The sequence below is a fragment of the Mastacembelus armatus genome, chromosome 24 (assembly GCF_900324485.2).
Source record: "Mastacembelus armatus chromosome 24, fMasArm1.2, whole genome shotgun sequence".
Taxonomy (NCBI): domain Eukaryota; kingdom Metazoa; phylum Chordata; class Actinopteri; order Synbranchiformes; family Mastacembelidae; genus Mastacembelus; species Mastacembelus armatus.
This window is the reverse complement of record NC_046656.1, coordinates 17,238,234-17,262,973: the sequence shown is the minus strand read 5'-3', so window position 1 is coordinate 17,262,973 and position 24,740 is coordinate 17,238,234. Positions and strand designations below refer to the sequence as shown.

Below are 24,740 nucleotides of genomic sequence, written 5' to 3'. Positions count from 1 at the left end.
TGACGCTGCATTACCTGCCCCGACCACCAGGTGAAGCATTTTCTCCATTTTTCATTTGTTTGAATAGCAATACTGAAATCAACACCGTTTCCCACAATGCTTTGCTGTGTGCTGTCGGCGTTGTGTGTCCAGCCGCTGCTCCAACAATGCAGCTTTTAATGGAGCTGTGAACGGTGCCAGCAGAAAACGCAGCCGGACCACAGGCTTGTCCTGACAGCGTAGTTGTCTGAATTTCGCACCGTGACCTTTTCACGGTTTGACAAACCTCCTGGACGAGTGTGGCTCAGTTTTCTGGACCCCCCCGGACTCTCCTGTTGGGGTGAGTAGCTGCCGAAGCTAACATTGGTCTGCCAGGCTAGCTAATTGTCCAGATGAGACATGGCCCCTTGTGTATTTCTCCTGCAGCCCCCTTGTCCATCTAAAATAAAGGCCTGGATCGCTCTTGTTCTCGTTGTTCTTAGATGTGGTATTTCTAACTGGCGGCTTTGTAAAATGTAGTTTTTCCTGACGAGTTTGGGGCAGTTGAGTCGTTTTCTGTAGCTGCTGCAAGTCGTGAGTGTGTTTTGCTTTGATTTCGGCTGAGGCACACGTCAACCCAGCCGGTGCAGCCGGTGCTGTGCTCTGATGTGGTTTGTGTGTGTGACCCAGAGATGTTTCGCTTTTAAACACGTGTGAATATTTGATGGTCAAAGCCACATTCCGGACCGTGAAGCTGTTTTAGTGGGATTTTAATGCCATACAAAACTCCATTTCAAATAGTGACTATTTAATGATCATCCGCGTATGGGTAAACATGATTTCTGCCGTGATAAATTACGGCCACTATGAAAGCTAAACCATCATGTTTTTGTTATTAGTACACAAACGATACGTTCTGCATCGTACTAGCCGTCATCTACATATGGAAGCAGTAAAACTCACATTTCAGTACTGTTGACAGCCCAGTTGTAAAACAAACGATTTGGAAATGGAGGTTCTGTTTGGTGTGTCTGAAAAGGACTGGTGCTCGTGTATAGTTGTAAAATCTCATTTAGTACCTTTATCATCAAGCAAAGTGACTGCAGCCATTTATTTTCAATGGTATTGAGAGTGACCTGCTGGTCTTAAAGTTATTTTTGGTATGAGGCTTGTCATGCTAAGGTTGTGATAAATGTTAAAATGTGATGGCTTCTTTTAGACTAAACCCACCATTGGTTATACCCAGTAATTATCTCACTTATATTTATGAGGATAGACTAAGTTTTACCAGACTGGGTGTTAGAAATAAGACTTACAGTTCAACAGCAGCACAAACCAGTGTCTCCTAAATGAACTGAAATCATTGTGTTCTATTGCACTACTTTAGTCAGGCGTACCGAATAAACAGGTAATCAAGTAAAGATGATGTGTAATTTTTTTTGTGGTTATCAACCAACTGATGCAATAGATAAGTATTATAATAGCTTGAAGCAGTGTCCTCTGCACACTATGACTTGTAGCATGTAGGAAATACACCTGAGAAGCCACTATAAAGACGAGGCTTAGTATGTTTGCTTGTTCTCCAGTAAACACTCAATTTTCACTCAGATCTATGAGCCCAGGGTTGATCACACAGTAACTGCTTTACCACAGTTGTTGGCCCAGAGTTGTGTGGTCAGTTTATTTGTGGCTGGTAGGGAATGCATGGATTGTCAGAGCATATCATCATGCTTTGTTACCTGACAGGCAGATGGTTTAGATCTGAGTTCATTATACATTATAATTCTATGCCTCTCAAAGTCTTAGACCCCGCTGGGAAAAAAAAGTTGCTGAGCACAAACATATGCAGTGTCCTGAATCTGATGATGCAGACAAAACAAAAAAAAAAAAAAAAAAGGATTGCAGGGATTTGGTTGCATGAATTACAAAAGATTTAATTGTGAGAGTCAATGTGATGTATAAACGTTATGAAGTTTAGCTTTCCCCCTGCTTTTTGTTTTCTTTCCTCGTTTCTGAATTAATATTGTGGCTTTTTGAAAGGCATCTGCTTGGACATTAAACCTCAGTGTGTGCAGAGAGGATCAAATACAACCAGGTGCTTGTTTGAATTTTATTATTTTTTCCCCCAACCATACCCCCTTGCAGACCAAACAAAATAATATGACCAGATATTTGGTTATTTGCCATTTCATAAATCCCTACCACTTCCTGGTAGGATGAAAGACAGCACAAAGACCTTTAATCAGTTTGTTGTGGTCGGGATGGGATTTCACAGTGCAGCATGTCAATACAGTTACAGCAGTTTCATTATGGATTAATTGGTAGATTCATTTTTTCAGTTAATCCATCAGAGAATGTCCATCATAAATTCTCTGAGTCTGAGGTGAAGTTTTGTCACGTTTTGTCCAGTGATGCCAAACCCAAACATATTCACTATCATAGAAGACAACAAAAAACAGCAAATATTCATAATTTCTATTATCAGTTGATTATGAAAGTAATTGACTCTTCATTTGCTGTTGATCTTCTAAATTGTCATTTATTTAGTTGACTAATAATCGTTTATCTTGCTGAGATCAGCTGAGAGTTCTTGGTATGGAGGAGCAAGTTCTCTTACCATAATGAACATCTGTTTTAATTGGCAGGAAAACCTAAGCTGCATTAACCTCGGACAGCTTGATGGTTTTTTTTTTTTTTTTTTTTTTACACAAGGAAAAAGAGAAATACATGGAATGAATGAAATTTTTGAAAAGAACAGATGCAGCAGCTTGTGGCATGTGAGAGGAGAAGCATGCTGTGGAAAGAGAGATGGCAGAACTAGTTTTACTTTGGCAGAGTAAGCAAACACCAGCGCTCCGTGCCATGCCTACTAGTCAAGCACTAGGCTTTTTTTCAGCGAATTCATTTTCCAAGCAGAAATATTTCCTTAAATAGAAGCACTGCTTTCCTACCTGCGGTGGACCTTAGTTAGTGTCTGTCACTGTCAAACTCAAGGTAAGTGCTGTATGTGACTGAAGCAGTTAAAAAGAAACGCTTTGTTGCAAGGCAAGAGTGAACATTTTGATTGTCAGTCCTTTTTTTTTTTCAAGAAATCACTCAGAACATGGTGTCCTGTGAAGTGTGCAATCACGATTGCAGTTAAGCCATCAAATTTTTAAAGTTTGATTAAATCCTCCCCATAATTCTGCTGCTTGTTGTTATTGACATGCTGAGTTCAAGCCCGGTGCATTTTAAGATTGAATGGGCATTAACAACACGACTTAAAGTAGTGTGAATGTCCTACATTTACACTCAGGTGCAATCTCTTTTAGGGTGGTACACTGCAATAATTCTCCCATGTCAGGGGCTAATCACCCTGGCTCCCCTCCCACGATCCATCAGTGTCTGGAGGATGAGGCTTGCGGGGCACTGGCAGCTGTTGTCGGCCTGAGTCAATCTGTTATGGTCTACGCCAGCCTGCATGGGAGGGGGAGAAGGAGAGCTCTCAGGAGGGCATGGCAAGCCGGGCCGCTGCCACTGCTACGGCGAGATAACAAGAGGATTTATTTGTTAGGAGGGCAGGATTTTCTGTGTGTGTGTGTGTGCTAATTTTGCTGTGTTGCTGTGTGTGAAATATGTGCAGGGGAAAGCCTGGTTTTACCAAGAATGAGTAGAGTTGATTTTTTTATTTTTTTTAAATATTTACATTTTTTAAAACAAAATTAGAACTATAAGTTGCAGAGCTGAAACAATCAGTCGATGGACATAGCCAGCAATTTTTATAATCCCTAATAATTTTTCCAATGATCTTTTGTCAAGGCAAAACACCAGCAAGCTGTGGTTCCAGTGTATTAAATGTGAGGATTAGCTGCTGTTTATATAATTGGAATAGTTTTTCGTATTTTTGTCTGGTGGTTTAGACTAAACATCACATCTGAAGACAACACTTGGGTTCAGCAAATATGTTGTTGTCAACATTTTTTAGTATTATCTGACATTTCAAAGACTACAAGTTGACAAGCTGCCCCGGATCTTCATCCCTGTAAGTTTGCATATGGGTCATCCCAGGCAGCTGCATTCTGTGTTTACTGTCAGTCATTTTCAAAGACATGTTGTAAATGATTCATGTTAAAAAAATTTTTATTTGGAAAGCTGTAGGGCTCACTGGTTCCCCAATGTATAATATATATATATGTATATTATAGATATATATATAGTTGTAATTTCTCCCAATCTCTATAGTAGAGGTGGTGAGTGGACAGTAGTCACATTTATGGAAGAAAAGACAGGAATTATTCACCTCTAAGTACATAGACTTCTTGTCCTCAGCCATAATACCCATACTAAGCTGTTCTGTTAACATATTAACTGCATTATCACCTACAGAGAGTGTAGGTTGCATGTTTTACATTATTAATTTTAAAATAAACAGTTCATATCTATAAAGGAAATAAGTGACTTTTATGAGAGATAGGTCATATACTGTATATTTAAATGGAACTTCTGTAGGGAATGAGGACAGTTCTTTGTTGATTTAAATCACATTTTAGGTCTAAGCCATTTTCTATTTTTCTGTGTAAATCATGGCTTACAAACTAGCCCTATTTATGGATTTAGCCAAAATGTTGATATTGCAGGACTGGCACCAAGTGGTGTTAATGCTGGGAGAGGGAATTGGCTGAGACCTCACAATTAGACTCAGTCGTCAAAGCAAATATTTGGAGTCAGACTTCCATTTGCAGACTGTTGAGAGTGTGCGTCTGTTCACAACTTTTTCAGGGCAGATGGAGAAGAAAGGCACATAGTAATTTTTTGGAGTCTACTTCCTGTGACATTTCTAGATATAATATCATACTTAGAAAATCTTTACATTTGAGTATTTACAGCAGAAAAGCAAGGGTGGAACTCCTAGATTAATGGTGGTCTGTGTTAAGTCAGTATGCACAGTACGAGAGCCCTGGTACATATTTGGTAGAGCATTAATATTTGTTCTTACTGTGTTTGTCACAATATCTGCAACACTTTAGTGTGGAATCATTTCGTTCATGGGAAACCAATACCTAGTGGACCTACCTAGTTTCCTGTTACAGCTAACAGCTGCTGCCAGCGTCACCACCATTGTTATTCTCTCTCATATGAAGACAGGTGTCCACCATCACCACCTGGGTATCTCCAGGATGAAGTTGATTATTTTTGTCTCCACTGGCCTAAAGCGTTTAGAGGCAGGAGTTCACAAAGTACAGTCATCACGTACTGGCAGGGCCATGTAATGGTGTGGTGGTTAAAACAGAACTTAGAGACATGTCACGGTCAAAGTCTCCACCCTCCACATCATGCCCTACTGAATGACGATTTAACACAATCAAAACCCTGCTTTAGACTTGTAGGAAGTGAAGTATTTTATAATAATCAATTTAATAAGTTGGATTAATAGTCTAGTTTATGTGGATTCAACAATAATGTACTCAAATCAGCTAGCTCAACATCTCTTGCAGCCTAAGACACCCTCTTCATAGACCCTCAAACATCCATTTATATACTATATGCAATATTTTTAACATTTACTGCATTTATTTTGGTCTGATGTATGGTTGCTGTACTGCTGCTGCACAGTTCTGTCCTGTCTTGTCTTACCTGCATTAATGTGCATTAATGTGCATAAAAAGTATAGAAGTCAGTGTGGTAGTGATGATAATGTCTTTTTTTTTTTTTTTGCCTTTCCAGTTGTGTGATATTGTGATGTATTTATTACCCAGGCCTAATGTGTATTGGGCCTGGGTAATAAACTACACTACAAGCTTTCAGTGCATTTATCTTAAGTTTCACCCATGATTTTCCACCCCTTCTTAAAATGTTTTGTGTACTGAGAAAGTCGAGAGTTGTTGGACACTGCCTCGGTGCAAATCGCTCAGCTTTGCCTTAGATGTTGCTTAGTGCGAGAAAGAAAGAAGGGATTTCCTGACACACGACAGCCTTTGCTGCAGTGAACTTGACATGTGTTCAATCACAGCTTTTAGTCTCGAATACAAAATGACTTCATTCTTTTCAGCCCTCTGCTGCTGCTTCTTCACGTCTTAGAGAAACTGCTGTAGCCCTAAGCTGTTGATGTTCTTGTAGTTGTGATGGCTGGATTCACATTCCTCTAGATAAAGCTTGATTATAGCCCAGGCGACTAATTATGGTCGACTCTGCCCTTCAAATCTGTGACATTTGGGTTTGTGAAATGTCTCCAGGTCTTGATTAATTAGAGGAATCCTCATAGCTGTTGCATGGCCCACTTGACATGCACCTGGTTCGCAAAGTTCACACAACCCATCTTATTTTATATTAGAATTTTTTACAAACTGAACTAACACCAACCAAAATTGGTTAAAAAAAAGTGTCAAACATGATTACAGTAAAAAGTCTATATACTGTGCTTAGAAGTTATTTACAAGGAATTTAAGTGAAGATGTATGATTAGATGACTTATTGGATCATATCATAGTGGACATGCCTGTTTGTAGCCTCAGACTTTTTATCTCTGCCAAAAGTAAATATGCAGTCGCACATGGTGAATGAAGTGCCATGTGGCAGCCTGTAATTAGATATTTGGTAATGAATGAGTCAAATACTAGTTGGATGCATTGAGGCAAACAAATTCTCTCTGAAGACACGACTTAAGATTAGATGGGACATGTCATATTTCAGGACGTTTATGAGAAACTTCCTCAAACCTTGGTTTTCCTTTCTTCACCAGTTGAAAATGGGCTGTTATCTGAAGCCACTAGAGACCTTTAATCCACTAACTGGCTTTGATAACCTGTTTAAGTCTTTTCTACATAATAAACTGAACATCTTTGGGGTATTAACCTTGAAAATGAGTTTTTCTTTTAAGACATTCACTTGGACTGTGGGAGATTCATAACAGGCAATAACAAATTTTCTGACATTTTGGAGACAAGACAGCTAATCGTCTAATTGAAAATATCATCAGCAGATTATTCAATAATGAAAGTGATCATTTGTTGCTGCTCTGCAACAGTTTGAATGTTGTTCCCACATACTCTTTCAATGCTATTTTTTCACTCTGCAATAAAAACAAACTGTAGTTAACCCTGACCACAGTTTGGTTCCTGGGGAAAACACTAAAAACCTTTGACACTATGTCCACAAACAGTATTGGAATGTTTTTCTTAGGCACCCCCGGCTGAATATATTCTCCAAAACATTGATATCATCTGTGACTTCATGGTCACATAGTAATTTCTTCTCTGAGCAGGCACAGTATCTGCTCCAACGTCACTGATTATTTCAGGAAGCTCATCAGCACAGACTTTGTGGACTAATCAAGAAAACTAGGACTTGAAAGCAGACAAGAACATTATGTACACTCTCAAAAATAACTGAAGCTTGCTATTTGTGAACAACCACTTCTTTGTTGCCTCGATTTTCACTTGTCTGTCTTGACATTTTCGGCACTGACAGATGTGTCTTGGGGTACTTTCCACAGTCAGTCCAAGCCTTAGTCCCACTGAAGATGTTCCCAGGCAGGAGGCATGATGGAACGTTAACACAGAGACATTAAGGAGCCTCATGAATGCAGCAATTCTGTAGATAACCTCATTAGCTTTCCAGCTCATAACTAAATAATGTTTCAGAAAAGAGATGTATGACCAGACTCTACAGGAAAAGGATAAGTCAGTTGAAAAACAAAAAAAGGTTAAATTCTGCTTCTCACACCACATTGATAAGAATTGGTTAAGCATCTCGCCCGGAGCCTGCCCGTTAGACGCTTCATCTCACCATCTGTCTTTCAACATTGGAGAATGACTTTGTGTTTTTAACACAGTCACTTTCCTTTCCTGTTTCTGTCTTTCTCAACAGTTTAGTTCTTTGTTTATCCTAAAATAGCAAAGATTTGACTGCAGTTTGGTGCAGAACAGTTCAGTCCCAGAACTGAACATGCATAATTGCCATCAAGGAGTAATACCAGTTGAAGTATAATTAATGAAAAAGGAAAAAACAGCTGCAGGTTTTCAGCCAACACTGATGGAACCTTTGCTTTTAGGGAGGAGTAAAGTAACTGTTTTGGGGAAACCAAATGATACATGATTTATTTTTTGCCTGAATGTGCAGGAACAAAGTAAAAATGAAGTCATGTCTAATTTACCACCACACTCAACTCTCACCAACACAGTGAGGGTCCCTACTCACCCCCCCTTCCAAAGCTCGTGCCACACTGCTTTTACAGCAGAGGCTTCGGTGACAGCACTCACCACACACTCAGTGTGATGCATTTTGTTTATCCCAGCCTTTACCAACACAGAGCCTTGTCACTGAAGATGCTCACAGATGGTTAGTGGATGCAGTCAAGTGAGAAGTTTTTTTTTTTTCTCTTGCATACATTTGATTTTTTTTTTTTTTTACTTGGCACTGTCTCTTAAAAGACAAATGTGCAATGCCTCAATGACATGGGCACCCCTTCTTGAATTCGTCTCCTGTGTAATCTTTGTCATATTGCAGGAGCTTTGGAAATTGGAAGGCATCCAGGCCCATCTGTCATTAGGAACTCGTTTCTTCTCTCCCTGTCTTTCACTGGTTATCTCCCAGTGTCTCTTTTTGTTTGTCTTCATGTCCCACTGTGCCTGCCTGTGCAAAATATTATTCAGCAAAGTTATAAATTCACGTCACCAGACAAGTTGTGTGTGTGAGGTTTGCTTCCAAACAACAGGGTGGTAAAGGTTGAGTTTTTTGGTCGATCTCCATTTGTCTTTGTCTCTCACACTGTTTAATTAACACGCTGAGAGATAAAGGTCAACACTCATATGTTTTGTGCTGTGTAGGAGGTGGTCCCCATAGAGGGTGATCTTAATTGCTCCTGCTCCAGGTCATCACCACACCAATACTCCTGATGATCATAACAGCCTCACCCTCATCTCTTCACTGTTATTAGATAAAAAAGCATCTCCTGAAAGCAGCTGAAACCTTTTCAGTGCTAAGGCAGACTTTGATTTATTAAACCTGTATTTAACAAAATCTCTTTATTCAGGTATGTACAGTAGCAGTTTTATCCATGTTGCTTATACCATATCACTAGAATCAGGTTAGGTCAGCAGGTGAGAAATATTTTGATTCATCTGTTGTTTTTAAAATTGAATGTTGAGTTTCTTTACATGCACACCTGTATCTTGGTTTTGATGTCTATGTGGATGGAAAATAGCTATTAATATTCTTCTGTATACGATTCTGAGAGATTTCTTGTTGTCTGCATCATTGCAAGTGTGACTCTTCCACATCCAGCCTGTCTCTGTAAATTCTGCTCTGAGTAACCTCCACAGTGCAGGATAAACCCAGGTCGCTTTCTGTCAGGACTCTGTTGGATTTAACGCTCTGCTGGATTTGATTTTTCAATCTGATCACCAGTTTTGGAAGGTGAGAATGGCGATTAAGATTATTTACTGCTGGGAGCTTGTTGTTCATCATTACATATCTTTTAGTGAAGCATCACCAAACATTGACCATAGTAAACAAAAACCTGGTTGTTTACAAAGTCAATTAACTGTTTCAGCAGCAAATAAGATGCCAAAAATTGTTTTGCTTAATCAAGTACTGAAAAAGAGGACATTTTGTCTCCCTATATCTATCTCTTTTCTCCAGTCAAAAGGTCCTTGAGATGGTTCATTCAGCCGTCTGCAGATGAGCCATGATCCATGGCTGCAACAGCTGTTCCCCTCATACAGCCCTGTGACTGTGCCTTCCCCTACAGCTGCCTCCACCTTTTTTTTTTTTCCTCCCCTCCATCATCTCCACAGAGAATGCCCTACCTCAATCTCCTCCATGAAATCACAATTAATTATGGGAATGGTAGTCTGCAAGCATAATGAGCCAAAGCCCCTTAAGGGGAGAAGTGCATCAGGGTAACCTGGAGTCCCAGCAGATATGATGACTTTCTGAAGTGCAGCAGCATCAGTTCCAGAGGCCTGTGCTGCAGGAAGCTTTAATGATATATATTTGGAGTTACACCACTTACATGACTCTGAGCCACAATTATTAAAGCCCATATCTTTAAATGTGTTTTCTTTTAATGAGCCATCAGTCCCCAAACCAGAAACCTTTTTCTAAATGAAACATGGTAAAAACATTTAGTGTTGTAAGTCTTTGGGAAACAGAAATTATTAAAATATTTTTGACCATTGTTGGATGGATTGCCATAAAATGTATTACTGACGTTCATGTTCATCTCACAATGAATTACTTTTCACATGGCACTATCACTAGGATTACAGTTTGTCCAGTACTGTGGTTGCAAAACTACAGTGATGACGTTCCCACCAGTCTCAGCTCTACATTGTCCTTGGTGTAAGCGAGGGACTGTAAACACACTAAACTAAAGCTGAAAACATTAAACATACATAAACATGCACAGTAAATATCAGCATGCTAGAATTTTCATAATGGGCATGTTAGCATAATGATGTTAGCTTTTAATGCAAAACACTGCTGTGCCAAAGTCAGTCTTATGAGCCACCAACATTGTAAAGTCCCTTGAGGGAAATTTGTAATTGGGCTTAAAAGCTTGGCTAACATTTGACTTGACAGGCACAGCAATAGTTTTGTTGCTATAAACTGTACTAACCTGAGGCTCTCTAACAAATTAAGATTGCTTTATTGTGGTTAGTATTTGTTTATTATTTCCACGTTGATTTAGCAGTGAGTCATACATAAAGCAGGGGAAGAAGAGAGCATTTGTAGTTTGTATCCTATTTATTATAAGAAGTTGGCTTTTTTTAGACATCAAATGAAAAACCAAAAATCCATCTTCATAATATTTCAGTCCTTGCTCCTGGAGACTTGTTACCTGGAGCCTTATTAAAAATAGAAGCTGTGTGATCTTTCTGTTTGCCCTCAAATCCCTCAGTTCGTCTTGCTACCTGTCAAAAGCTCAGTGAGTTCAATGCTTTGTAGGCAGGTGGAAAATCACCAAACACCCTCACTTTCAACTTTACAGGATGTGCCACTGCTCAGAAATGTCCTCTTTTGCTTGTTCACAAGCTCTTTCTAATGCAGCCTTGTCCATTTCCCTTACATGTGATGATAACCTTGACTGGTAAAAACCTGTAACAGTTGGCTCTCATTTCTGTCTGTGCTTCCTGTTCCTTCCTCTCATAAAGGGATTCCAGGGCTGCCAATGTGCAGAGAGAGTATTCAAACATTTATACAGGCACTTGCCTTCAAATGTGTGAGAACTTGGAAGACACATCCACACTTCTTTCAGGCTTTGAGCTCAGTATCTTTTGTAGTTTTTCTTTTGTCTTCAGATGAAGATGTTTTGCCCAGACCAGCTTGGTATTAATCACCACATGATGGACTTCTGAGTGCTGGCAAACATCACATTCTTTCACTCTTTCACTTTGTGTGAGCCATGAATTTGGTGAAAATGACATGAAAATGACATGAAAATGTCCTACAGTGTTCTGTTCAATGCACCTCATCAATTTGTATACCTCTAAATCACAGCATCACACTACTAGACTAATAAGTGTGCGTTATTCATAGGCCTGGCCAGTTATTTGCTGACTAAGTTGTTGCTTACTCAGTGCTCACCATGTGGTGCATGTGGTTTTTTTTTTTTTTTTTTTTTTTTTTTTTTTTTATCTGGGTCATCTGTGCTTCAGTTTCTCTTCTCCCCTGAGAAAACTAGACTTCATTTGACAGTGTTGCAGGATCTGGCCTTCTGGCATAAGGCCTGGATTGTGTATCAAATTAGTGTTGATTTTCAGGCTGAGGAATGGAATATTTATACTACAATATACAGGGATTAGTCATCTGTTGTCTCTGAGGAAGTATTTCAACATTGTACATCAAATTATATTATTACAAAATACTTAGAATACAATACTCGGTCCCTGCAGCTATATGGATAATATTACCCCTAGCTTCTTGTAATATTGTAACTGCCGGCTGTGTGTATAAGATAAGATATAAGGCAAGGGCAGGCATGTTGGTATTTGTGAGTGCAAACTTTTTTTTTTTATAAAGCTGTTCCATCTGTGCTGTCTCGCATGCTCAAAAAGTACAAGTGAAAACGGCTACATCGGCAGCCCATAAGGTGCTTCATACCAAAGCACCTCACAGCTCAGTGGCAAGTAATGACAGCATTATCATTGATCCTCACAGAGTAAGTCCAGAGTGATCAATGCTTCCCATCGTGTTTTCCATGCAGACAGCAGCCAGATTAAGCTGACTGTAGTGGAGAGGAGACATTCTGCAGATTAGAAAGATACAACTGAAGAGATTGAGATTTATGTTCTGTGTGTGTGTTTATGTGTCGCTGTGTTTCCCAGAAGCAGCCATGGGCAGAGCTTTAAACCAGAATGTTTCTTGGCTCCAGATTAGGCCAAGCAACAGCATTTACCAACATCTGTCTGCCATTACCCCTGTGTCACTGGCAGTCGTGCAGCAATTAATCACACTGCTGTGGTAGTTGCCTCTTGGTCACACTGCCCCTCAGGCACATCACCGAGCAGCAGGACAGAGCTCAGCGTTCAAAGGGTCGTATGTCCTGAGAGTTTTTTCTGTACATCTACCTACCTACCTACCTACCTGCAGCAGAAACCACTGGCCTGTTGTTAATTTATAGGGTCAGAACATCTTGTCTAATGTCAATTTTCTCATTCTACTATCACTGCAGATTTCTAGTTAATAATATACTTTACTTTCTCTTCTGTATCTAATGCATACCATTGGCCTGCGACTGATAGCAAAGCTGGCTCATGGAAAATTCAAATTAGCCACTGGCCAGTAGTTTGTCTATAAAGCTGTGATAGTATTGTAAATACAGTGGTATCCAAAATTTTAGTAATAAATTTTCAGTTGCTCAAAAGAAGAATAATTACGTTAAACTAAGTATTTTTGAAATTTGGACAAAATGAAGCACTACCTTTGGGTCTGGGAAATTATGAAGGGCAATACTTCTTGACATTTTGTATACAAGTTATCGATCATCAGCTAAAGTCATAAATATGTGTGTTTGCAGAAACAATAGTATACACATCCAACACCATGTAGCCTGATAGGATGTGAGGTTTAAGGTGCATTCAGACATGCAGCTACAAGGAGACAAGTAGTGGCAGGATGCCGTTTTAGGCAAGATGAGATCACGTGTCCGTCACATGATTGGCCAGTACCTTTCCTCATTCCTCTCCTTGACAGACGCACACACAAACAGCTAAATAGCAAGTCTTTTTTTTTTTTCAGGGGAGTCAGGAATCTGTAACCATCAGTCACTTGGAGGCAGCTGAGAGATGAGATGAGAACTCTGAGATCTAACCAAGCTTTAATGAAAACATTACAACCACAGAGGTTTGATTTCTCCAGTAGCCCAGGGAAATATATCCTTATCAGGAGGAGCTGCTATGTTAGTGAAAGGTAAACAGCACCTGCATTCCCTTTTGCCTCAGGTCTCTGTAACCGTGTCACTCTGGACTATGCTGCCTTATCAAGGCTCACTCTGTGTTGTGGGTTTAGTAATGTATTTGATAAGGGCTGTTTGACATCAGGTCTTGTGCAATGGTGTGGTATAATGTCAGCTCAGAAAGTCAGCTGCCTGCTGCTCTTGAAAAGAAACAATTTGTGCGAGAGCTTAGATTATGTTCATGATGCATATTTGTCTGTTTAAGGTGAACAACTGTGACTTTCAGTGTTCCTGTGTATTTCAGTTTAAACATCTGCACACTGAAAATACAATTCCTGACCTCATTGGTTTTATTTATACGTTCTTTGTATTTTCTATTAAGTTCCTAACATAAGTCTAAAGGATCTGAAGAGAAAGACACATTTGAGGTTCCATTGATGTAAAGATAAATCAGAAGCCATTATGGTCTGAAAATGTCTTGCTAATTTTGAACCAAATCTGACACAAGGTACACAAGAAACAGCAGATGTCCTGAGTCTTTTTCTCTTCTGGACCAGTGAAGATAATTCTGCATCACTGTCTGAGATGGGCTCTTATCAGGGATGCTTAGTAATTTGAGTGAGTGATGAGGTCAGGATGCAGGAGGATACTGCTAATGAGATTTCCTGGAGGTGCTGTTGATATTGGCTTCCCTACTACATGTAGTTTCCTAGTCATGGCTCTCCCTTATTTGGTGCTAATCTATGCAACCAGGAAGGAGAAGAAATGAAAAGTATCCTGCTGCAAACTGATCTTTTCTTCTTGGACTAGGCAATCATGAACAAAACAGAGGAAATAAATGGATGAGCTACCGACGACTTTTCAAAGAAAATGTGACAGATAATTAATGTGTTCCATCCTGGGTCAGTGTTATTAAAGCATAAAAAGTGACTATAATCTGGGCCGTACCTTAGTTTTGGTTCTTGGAGTTTGTTTTTTTAAATATATCTCAGCTTTGTAAAAAAAAAAAAAAAAAAAAAGATCTTTTAAATTTACTGAAACAGGATTTTACAAACCTGTAAAACAAATTAAAAAAAATAAATATTTTACAAAATAAAATTAAGACAGTTTTTATGGGTTCCACTTGGGAATAATCTGTAAAATGCGGTTCATGCTTTGTTACAGTTAAACAATAATACTAATGCTGATTACTCCTTTTACTTTTACTGTTATTCTGTCTCTCAGAGTCCTGTGTTGAGGAGGAGGAGGAGGAGGAAATCCTTTCAGAGGCTTCATCTCTAGAGGATTTCCTGATAAGGGGTCAGAAAATGAGAGAAGAAGAGACAGAAACAGCTGGGCTCTTTGGCCATTTCACTGCTCTGTGAGGAGCCATGCTCTCCCTGCATCACCCATCAAGGGGTACCCCTCCCCACATGCAAGACTGTTTTCTGACATAGATTTGAAATGATAAATGAACCTCACAATAGAAATGGCATTAGGTTGTGTAGGCTATGACACATCACATTACATATTAGAATACAGGTGATTCTAATTCCCTAGCCAGTGCAAACAGGACCCTTAAGAGGAGACATACGGCGTCAGATGACCTTTATAGAAGGGCAGTGCTGCACCCCAGCTTTGATGATTTAGTATCCATCCCACTGCCTTGCAGACAAGGTCGACCATGGCGGCTGCTGATCCCCATAGCAACTGTTCCTCAATGGGGCAAGGAGCAGACTGAGACTCAACAATGCAGCGTAACGGTGGAGGGGTGGGTGCTGGTGGCCAGCCATGGGTGTTGCGGCGTGTGCGCCTCACATGGCTCAGTTTCATGCTCTTCTTCATCCTGGTCTTCTTCCCACTCATCGCCCACTACTACCTCACTACCATTGATGAAGCCGGAGGTCCTGATAAGCGAATATTTGGGCCGCGGCCTGGTGGTGAACTGTGCGAGGCCAAACATGTGCAAGATCTTTGTCGCATTCGAGAGTCGGTCAGCGAGGAGCTGCTGCAGCTGGAGGCCAAGAGGCAGGAGCTCAACGGAGAGATTGCCCGACTCAACCTGCGCATTGAGGCCTGCAAGCGCAGCATTGACAGCGCCAAGCAGGATCTGCTGCAGCTGAAGAATGTTATCAGTCAGACAGAGCATTCTTACAAAGAACTCATGGCCCAGAACCAGCCCAAGTTATCACTGCCTGTAAGGCTGGTGCCAGACAAGGAGGACCCAGGACTGCCACCACCCAAGTCTGCGCGCTCCTGTCGCCTGCGCTCATGCTTTGACTATGCTCGCTGTCCTCTTACATCAGGGTTCCCTGTGTATGTCTATGATACGAGCTCTTACCCATGGGGGGACCATATTGACCCTCTGGTGAAACAGGCTTTTTCAGTGTCTGTTAAGAGCAACATTTATGTAACTGATAACCCCAACATTGCCTGTCTGTATTTGGTACTGGTAGGGGAGCTACAAGAGTCCTCCTCTTCTCCTCTGCCGTCTCCTTCAGACCTGGAGAAGCAACTGAAAGCTCTACCTTACTGGAGATCTGATGGACACAACCATGTACTAGTGCATCTCTCTAGAAAGTCCATGACACAGAACTTCCTGTATAATGTGAGCACAGGACGAGCAGCGGTCGCACAGTCCACCTTCTTGGAGCAACAGTACCGTGAGGGCTTTGACTTGGTTGTGTCCCCACTAGTTCATGCTCTCTCAGAACCAAACTTTCTGGAAGTGCCCCCTCAAGTTCCTGTGAAGAGAAAATTCCTCTTCACCTTTCAGGGGGAAAGGGTGGAGTCACTGAGGAGCAGCTTACAGGAGGTGCCCCCTCAGTCTTTCGAGGAGGAAATGGAAGGAGATCCACCTGCTGACTATGATGATCGCATTATCGGCACTTTAAAAGCAGTGCAGGACAGCCACTTGGATCAGGTGCTGGTGGAGTTCACCTGCAAGAACCCACAGCCAAGTTTGCCAACTGAGTGGGCTCTATGTGGGGACAGAGAGGACAGGCTTGAAATACTAAAGGCTTCCACCTTTGCCCTGGTGGTTGCTCCAGGAGATGGACAGCTTGTGGCCTCTGCAGGCTGTGGAATGAGGCTCTTTGAAGCCTTAGAAGTAGGGGCCATACCAGTTGTGCTGGGGGACCACTCCAGATTACCATACCACCAGTTTATTCGCTGGAGTGAAGCTGCCCTTATAGTCCCAAAGCCTCGTGTCACAGAGCTACACTTCCTGCTGCGCAGTCTATCAGACAGTGACATGTTAGCTATGAGGCGGCAGGGCCGCTTTCTGTGGGAGACCTACTTCTCCACCTCAGAAAATGTTCTTAACACCATCTTAGCCAGCATCAGAACTAGCATCCAGGTACCCGCTGCACCTATCAAAGAAGAGCCTGCCCATGAGATTCCTCACAAAGCTGGGAAGCTGGCAGGAACTGATGCCAACCTGGCTGACAATGGTGATCTGGATTTGGGTCCAGTTGAGACAGAACCTCCCTATGCTTCCCCACGCTTTCTCCGCAATTTTACATATACAGCTGCAGATACCTATAGAGCATGGAACCGGGCTCCAGGGCCTTTCCATCTGTTTCCTCACACTCCTCTAGACCCTGTGCTGCCTTCTGAAGCTAAATTCCTTGGTTCAGGTACGGGTTTCAGGCCCATAGGGGGAGGTACAGGAGGCTCGGGGAAGGAGTTTCAGGCAGCTTTAGGAGGAAATGTTCCTCGGGAACAGTTCACGGTGGTCATGCTGACATATGAGAGGGAGGAGGTGCTGATGAACTCTCTGGAGAGGTTGAATGGACTACCATACCTCAACAAAGTAGTGGTGGTGTGGAACTCACCCAAGCCTCCTTCAGATGACCTACTGTGGCCTGACATCGGTCTGCCCATTGTGGTGAGTGCAGAAAAATCCATCCATCCAACACTTGCTCATTGAAATGCTCCTAGTTTCTTTAGTAAGAAATACATCTCATTCTCACCCAGTCTCTCTGAAATGCAAAAAAAATAACTGCTAATATTTCTGACAGAGGTGTCAGCGGTGGTGCAAAGTGTGCTGAACTACATTACGTTGAACTGATCATTACCTCTCTGCAGGAGTCCATACAAATTACCAGCAGCATTGCTAAAAGGATGTGAAGATGGTCGATGTCTGCAAAGTATAAAATTTGTGCTTTTGAATTGAGCGTAAAAAATAAAATGTTCATGTCATTCATATTCACACCTTCATTTTATGACGGTGACTGTGCTCAAGTGGTAAGCTTGGTAAGGGACAGATGAACTAAAGAACTGAGTTCTGTATATTTAGAGTGATTATATCAAGTCATACAAATATATAAATCATCAGCTACTGTATTTTGATAATTGATTGAAGTTTTATGTAACTCATCAAGCAAAAATACTAAACATTTGATGGTTCCAGTCTCTCAAATATAAAGATCTGCTGCTTTTCTTTGCTGATTTATATAGTTAATTTATCAAAACGAAAGATCAGTTGACATTGTTGCAATCTCACTTCAGTAATGAATAATTAAATATCACAGGTATTATAGGTAAAATTGCAAAATGTGACTCTTAAACCATGTTGTGTCTCTGTGCCTGCAGGTTGTTCGCACAGAGAAAAACAGCCTGAACAACCGCTTCCTTCCCTGGGACGCCGTAGAAACCGAGGCCATCCTGTCAATTGATGATGATGCTCATCTTCGCCATGATGAGATAATGTTTGGCTTCAGGTCAGTGATGGTAACAAGACAAGTGATGGCCTTACACTATGTTGTAATCAATAACGCAAACAAAATGTTCAAGATGTGAATATTTGTGTGTATGAAATCACAAGTGATTTTTTTTCTTCTTCTTTTTTTTTTTTTTTAACACTGATGAACAAAAGAAAAATCCTTGTTATGCCAAACACAAACTAAATTATATTCATCCAGCAAATAATAATTCCATGGATTGATTAATTGTAGTAATAATAAGCTACAAAGTTTGAATACATGATTTTTCCCCAAGAGAAGTGTTTTATAGAAAACTAAATATGAACAAAAGAGAAAGATTTGTCCAAATGTCCAAATAAATGCAGATGCATTACATTTCTGAAAACGCTGAATCAGACTAGACGGAATTACTGAAAGCAAAGGGACCAATCATGTCTGTGTATTCATGATTCATTTGTTAATACTGTGCTTAGATTACATGAACATAAAGCCCATGTTTAAACTTTTTAAAAGATGTTTAGTCTTGTTTGTTTAACCTTTAACCTTTTTTATGCTGCCACCCCTCCCTTCACCCAGAAGTGTCTACAAGTTGTGGCTGTAGATACTTGTCCAAGCAGGCTCTGTGTGCGCGTGTGCGCGTGTGCGCGTGTGTGCGTGTGTGTGTGAGTGTGTGAGAAAAAAGAACAAGAACAGGGTCATTTGTCATGAATTATCTCAAACTCCCCCGAGAATTACCCAAGAAAGTTTCCTCACCTCCACTCCAGACAAAGAGGGATTACACAGCATCAGAGTGTTAATTAACTGGCCTCACATGAGCTCATTTGAGACGTCTAATTCCTCTGATATTACAATTTTACCATCTCACCATCAGAATGGTTACTTGATTGTTCCCATGAGAAAAATAGTTGTCTCATTACTTATATAGATGACAAGCTGAAGCAAAAAGGTGTCACATGGACGGACAAACAAATTATCATAAAAACACCACCAATAAAAAAAAAAAACATCCATCAAGCATTTATCAGTTAGGTCCAGGTAATATTCTAATGACCGTATGTGTTCGGTGGCATCTCACAGAGTGTGGCGTGAGGCCAGAGATCGCATCGTGGGTTTCCCTGGAAGGTATCATGCGTGGGATGTCAACCATCAATCCTGGCTCTACAACTCCAACTACTCCTGTGAGCTCTCCATGGTCCTGACAGGAGCTGCTTTCTTCCACAAGGTCAGATCTTACATTCATCACTCTATGAAAATAAACCTGAAGCTAGAGCTGCATCTTAACCAAAATATGTCTTTGTTATTGTAGTACTATGCCTATCTATACTCCTACGTGATGCCCCAGGCCATCAGGGACATGGTGGACGAGTACATAAACTGCGAGGACATCGCCATGAACTTTTTGGTTTCTCACATCACCCGCAAACCACCCATCAAGGTCAGTGGCAGAGTGCACAGCGTGACTGTGCTCAGATGAGCATCGGCATGCTTTGAGTCTCCCTCAGGCCTAGTGTATTTATATTTCTGCGTACTTAGCCTTGCCATTACTCAAACTGACATATCCAATATTCCACAGAAATAGTAAATCAACAACACACATTCGAATTGGTGTGTTTTGCACGATTTTTCTCCTGGATTTTTATCGGAAGGACATTTATTAGACATTTATAGCTAGACAAATAATTATAGCAATCAAGCCTGTTGGAACAGAAATGTCATTGCAGCCTTCAATTTAAGTTCTTTCTGATTTAGTGGGGTGTTAATATTCAGGAATTGTTTCAGAGGGGAATTAAGGACTGCTTTGATGGAGTATGTTGCATGACAGCAATTCACTGCTAGGAATAAGACTTGTGAATTATGAATTTGGGGCACGTTTGAATGTGGAGTCCTAAATAGCAAAAGACTTTATTTCAGTTTTAGTCTAAATAAGAAAAAGAAAGCAGAAGATAAACAGCTTATGCTGTGATTTTTCATGCATCACTGGTACTGAATTAACAACATTCAAATGTCTTTTTAGGGATGTTTTAAATGTTCTTAATTTACCTTTTGGTGAATGCTGTTGCTTGATGTGTGGCACATATGGGACTTTCAGTGGTAACAGTGGTACGGTTACCAATTGAAATTTTGAAGTTTTTTTTTTTTCTTTTCTTGATTTCAGTCACAGAATCTGTCAAAAGCAGGTTTCTCATTTCTGGCCAGCAACCATGAAATTTCCTGACGAAAAAAGGGACAGCTAGCTAATTGCAGTTCACTCCACAAGTTTGTTAAAAACACTGTCTTAAGCTGACTATGTCATTTTTCCAACTGACTTGTTTTAAAAGGAAAATCTTGTAAAAGGGGATTTAAATATGCACTTGATGGCTCCATACATGCTGTTGTGCTAGATGACTGAAGCTGTTTCAGGCAAACATGTAGCTCCCTCACCAGCTGGTGATCCATGTACACTGTAAGAAAGAAAGAGCACCCTTTCCTGTAGTATGGAGTCAAACTAGTCAGTCCTAACTAACTGATGTGTTTGGAAATCATACCACTCTTGGTCTTGGTTTGCTGGAATCAAACCTTCAAAACCCAGACCCATTAAGGAGTAGGACAGCATGATTGTTAACCTAATTCTGATGGTATCTAGGAGCAGATTCTTCACAGTGAGGAAATACAGCATGTTATGAGAGCTGTGTTGATTTTTACATACCTCTAACATGCAAAGCTAATGAAATCCTCCTTGGCTTTACAAATGTACGTGTATAACATTTCCAGCTTATGTTAAAGCAGACAAACACTGGTGAATCTATTCCTTACACTTTTGTTCTTGTGTGTCCTGATTTTGAAAGGGCTCAAAAAGAGACACAATGATCCAGAACTCTGCAAATAAGAGAACTGGTTGCATTACAGGCCCTGGTCCTGTTCCTGATCTTATGGAGAAACCCATGGTTTAACTGGCCTGCTGTACGTAGTTTAGTGAATGGTCAGGTTTTGAAACAGTCTGTTTTCGTCTCACACTAGTGTTGTGCTGTGAAGTACAAATTACTTTTATCCAAAGTAATATGAAATTCAATCTGGCTCTCTCTACCTTAGGTGACCTCTCGTTGGACTTTCCGCTGCCCTGGTTGCCCTCAGGCCCTTTCACATGATGACTCTCATTTCCACGAGCGCCACAAGTGCATAAACTTCTTCGTCAAGGTGTATGGTTATATGCCACTGCTGTACACACAGTTTCGTGTGGATTCTGTGCTGTTTAAGACTCGTTTACCCCATGACAAGACTAAATGCTTCAAATTCATCTAGCATCGGGCTGAGTGCCCAGCAAAGAGCCAAGAGCAGAGTGAATTGAAGGACGTACTTAAAGAGAACAGCAGCTCCCACTGCAAGCAGTGATGAAGATGGATGAGTGGATTGCCTGATAAATGCACAGAAGGAATGTTATGGGTTAGGATTTTGTCCAGGACAAGTTAACCTTAAAAGCTGTTGGATGGCGATCTAATTCACAACTCTACTGAAGATTTGAAGAGTGAAAGCTGAAAGGCACCACTGCCAACAAAATGAACCTCTTCAGTGAATCACTCCCCCTTTTTTTGGTTCTTCAGTCATACTCAGTCATCAACCACTACAGATGTCATTTGTACCTCTTAATGGCCTGCTGAGAAAGAAGGCGCTTGTACACAGTGTACAGATACTCCCTCAAGATCAACTTTCCCAGACGATGGAGCAGCCAGTTGTTGAATCGCTGAGACTCAGCAATCTGTTGACTCTTTCAGCTGCAAGAGCAAAAGTGACAATGGCACATGGCTGCCACTGTGCTTTTTTGTTTTTCCGTTTTACAGTTACAAAATGTACTTCTTGTACATGTACGTGAGAGAAGCACTGATGGTCAGAAGTATTTTATTGAACTTTTTTTTAAAAATAATGTTGTTTTAATGTGTAAATCTGTGGATCGAACATTGACCTGTCAGAGATTAGATACAGGCTTGTTAGTCTGAGAATCAGACAGGACCTTGAATGAGGAGTAAAATAGGTCGGCCCAACCATTTTAAAGTAGTTATGTGCTCAACAAGGAATTCAGTTAAGTTGTCACCATAATGCCTCAAATTTGTCATGAAAATTAGCCACCATTATGCATTTTGATATGGCACACCACCCTTCTTTGACGAGTACTTAAAAATGGCCTGGCCTTTATGCTGTACGGTGTTTACTAATGTTTGTAAAACTGGTCTGAGGTTAAAGTGGTCGTGTTTAAATGTAATTGTATCAGTCAATCAATGATTATAGTGTCCCTTCCTGAACTGCAACAGAATCGATCACTGCTGCCAAAATCATCAAAAATAGGGTTAGTGTCTAATTAAAGTCATAATTATGCAGAAAATCTCCAGTGAAGTTAATTGTACTGTTAGGGGGTGATTTCATTCTTTGGGAAATACTGTTATTTGCTTTCTGGCAGAAATTTGGAAGAGAAGCTCAATTCCTCTCAATGTGTTTGAAATATAAGGCTACAACCAGGAGCCACTTGGGTCAGCAAAAGACTGGAAGCAGGAAGAAACAGCTAGCAGCTTTTGTTACCTTTGGACTGTGCCAGACTAGCTGTTTCTTAGATGTCTTAGATTTAATGAACAGTGTGAGAGTGGTGTCAACCTTTTCATTTAACTCTGTCATAAAAGCATATAAGTGTATTTTCCATAATGTATAACTATTCTCTTTAATATACAGCCTGTTCTTGCTTCACATCATGTCCCATCATGTTCATGTTGCCCTTCTGTATGAAACTACATACTAGACAGAAGCATCACTTTGTCTCCACATTGGGTTTACTTTTGTTTTTTTGTTGTTTGTCTTTTTGCTGTCTTTTTTTTTTTTTTACCATATCTGGATGAATGTTTTCTTTGCCAAATAGGTACGATGTCTGCTGCTTCACAGCGCAGTGTGAAAGGTGCACAGTGTGAATAGGGGGATTACGAAGGGTATGTAGTCTGGCAGACCCATATCCACCGCTGCATAGTACTTTACCAGGAGTCAGTCCAGTGGAGGACAATTGATCATGTATTATAAATCCAGAGTCCTTTATTTGTCCTTGCCACACCTAATTCCTGTAATTTGAACAAAAAATCCAAGTAAAAAAAATCTATTTAAAAAGATTTTCAGATTAGTGTCTTTTTTTTCCCCCTAATTATGCTTTTATTAATACAAAAGTGCTTGCAGGTCCATTGTTGTTGTTATTAAACAATTCAGTAATTTCTTGAATTATTACAAAAAGGCAAAAAGTGACAGATGCAATCCAATATGATACTGAAGTTTGTTTTTTTTTTCATAACTGCAAAGCCCCAACCTGATTGAGCCGTCAGCTACTGTCTTTGCCAGGGAAAACTATCTTGTGCCACTGAGTGCTAGAGGGCGAAGTTAACTGAGTGGAGAGCAACACTTAGGCAGGTAAATGTGTGTAATAGACACCAAGATGACAGTTTTTAGAGGAGTCGGTCTGTAAATGGATTCTCATCAACTGAGTTTCTGAAAGAGCCAGTGGACACTGATAAAGTGTCTTAGAAGCCAAAACACTACATACACTACATGGTCACTGTTGTGCTTTGCTGTTGCACACCAGTGGAATACACACAGTGAAATATATATGTTTGCATGGGAATTCAGCTAAGAGGGTTTAAGTCAGATTCCTAATTAGTCTGGTGTAAAATGGCAATATAGCTAAAACTAAACCAAATTTACAGAGCTGTTTCACCACACTCTGAAAAAGCAGGCTGGCTCCTCACCCCCTTTTCACCTCAACACTTTTATTGGTGTTTCAGGGGCTCATAATTATCTGGTTGTACTGTCAACCTGTCCTCTGGGCACAGTTTGGGTCAGCTGCTATTTTGGAAAACCCTCCACATTCCTTGGGCCTGTGTTTTTTGTTTTTTTCCTTTCCCCCTCTAGGATGTGTGGCATGGTTGGTTTTATGTGGTGTAAAGCAGGAAACATTACCCTGAAGGCTGCAATCACTCTGCTGGGCGTGAGGAGCAGTGTAAGCATGTGCTCCTGGATCTGACCCATGACTGTGGGTGAGGCTCCAGCCACCTGCAATGCTGCTTGCACTGTTCCTGACTGGTGACAGCATCAAACATGCCACTGAGGGCCGGATGAATGGAAATAAAAAGTCCCTTCATTGTCAAAAACATTATCTGACTTATGTTCTCATTATTTTAATGAAAACATATTTCTCCATTTTGACCTAATGTTAATGCTGGCAAAGTCCCCATGTTTCTGGTCCAGCCAAGAAATAGTCCGACCCATAATCTCCACCATACAACAACCAATGTATTAAAGTGACAAGATACAATGTTAGATAATTAGATGTATTTATATGAAAATGGTAATTTATATAATTAAATATATGTATTTATCTTGAAAATACAAGCGCATATTTATCTATGAAATATGGAAGTTAAAATAAAACAGCCAGGTTCTGTTCAAAGTTAATAAAATCTGCCTTACAAAGCTGATTAATTAACACCTCACATCTCATTTGTTTAATCGCTAAAAACTGTGTTGTGGTTTTACAGGGGTTTATGTGCCAGACTAGTTCTTGGCTGATAGCCATAACTCCCTGGAGCCTTGAAATGACAACAGCACAGTAGCCAGACTGGCTGTTTCCAGTTTGTGTGCTAAGCTAAACTGCTGCTGCTGGCTGCAGTTGCGAATTTGCTTCACAGATGTAAGTGTGTTATCAGTCAGAAAGAGTATATTTT

The 24,740-nt window shown here is 40.5% G+C and overlaps 1 protein-coding gene across 1 annotated transcript; it reads left to right on the top strand.

Annotated features, from left to right (window-relative positions):
- Positions 1–110: 110 nt before the first annotated feature.
- extl3 (exostosin-like glycosyltransferase 3) lies at positions 111–24,170 on the top strand. Its single transcript, XM_026318516.1, has 6 exons — positions 111–319; positions 14,558–17,201; positions 17,909–18,036; positions 19,096–19,240; positions 19,325–19,453; positions 21,088–24,170. Exons 2-6 carry the CDS (start codon positions 15,063–15,065, stop codon positions 21,295–21,297), a joined length of 2,751 nt encoding a protein of 916 aa, XP_026174301.1. The 5' UTR covers positions 111–319; positions 14,558–15,062; the 3' UTR covers positions 21,298–24,170.
- The last annotated feature ends 570 nt before the right edge of the window (positions 24,171–24,740 follow it).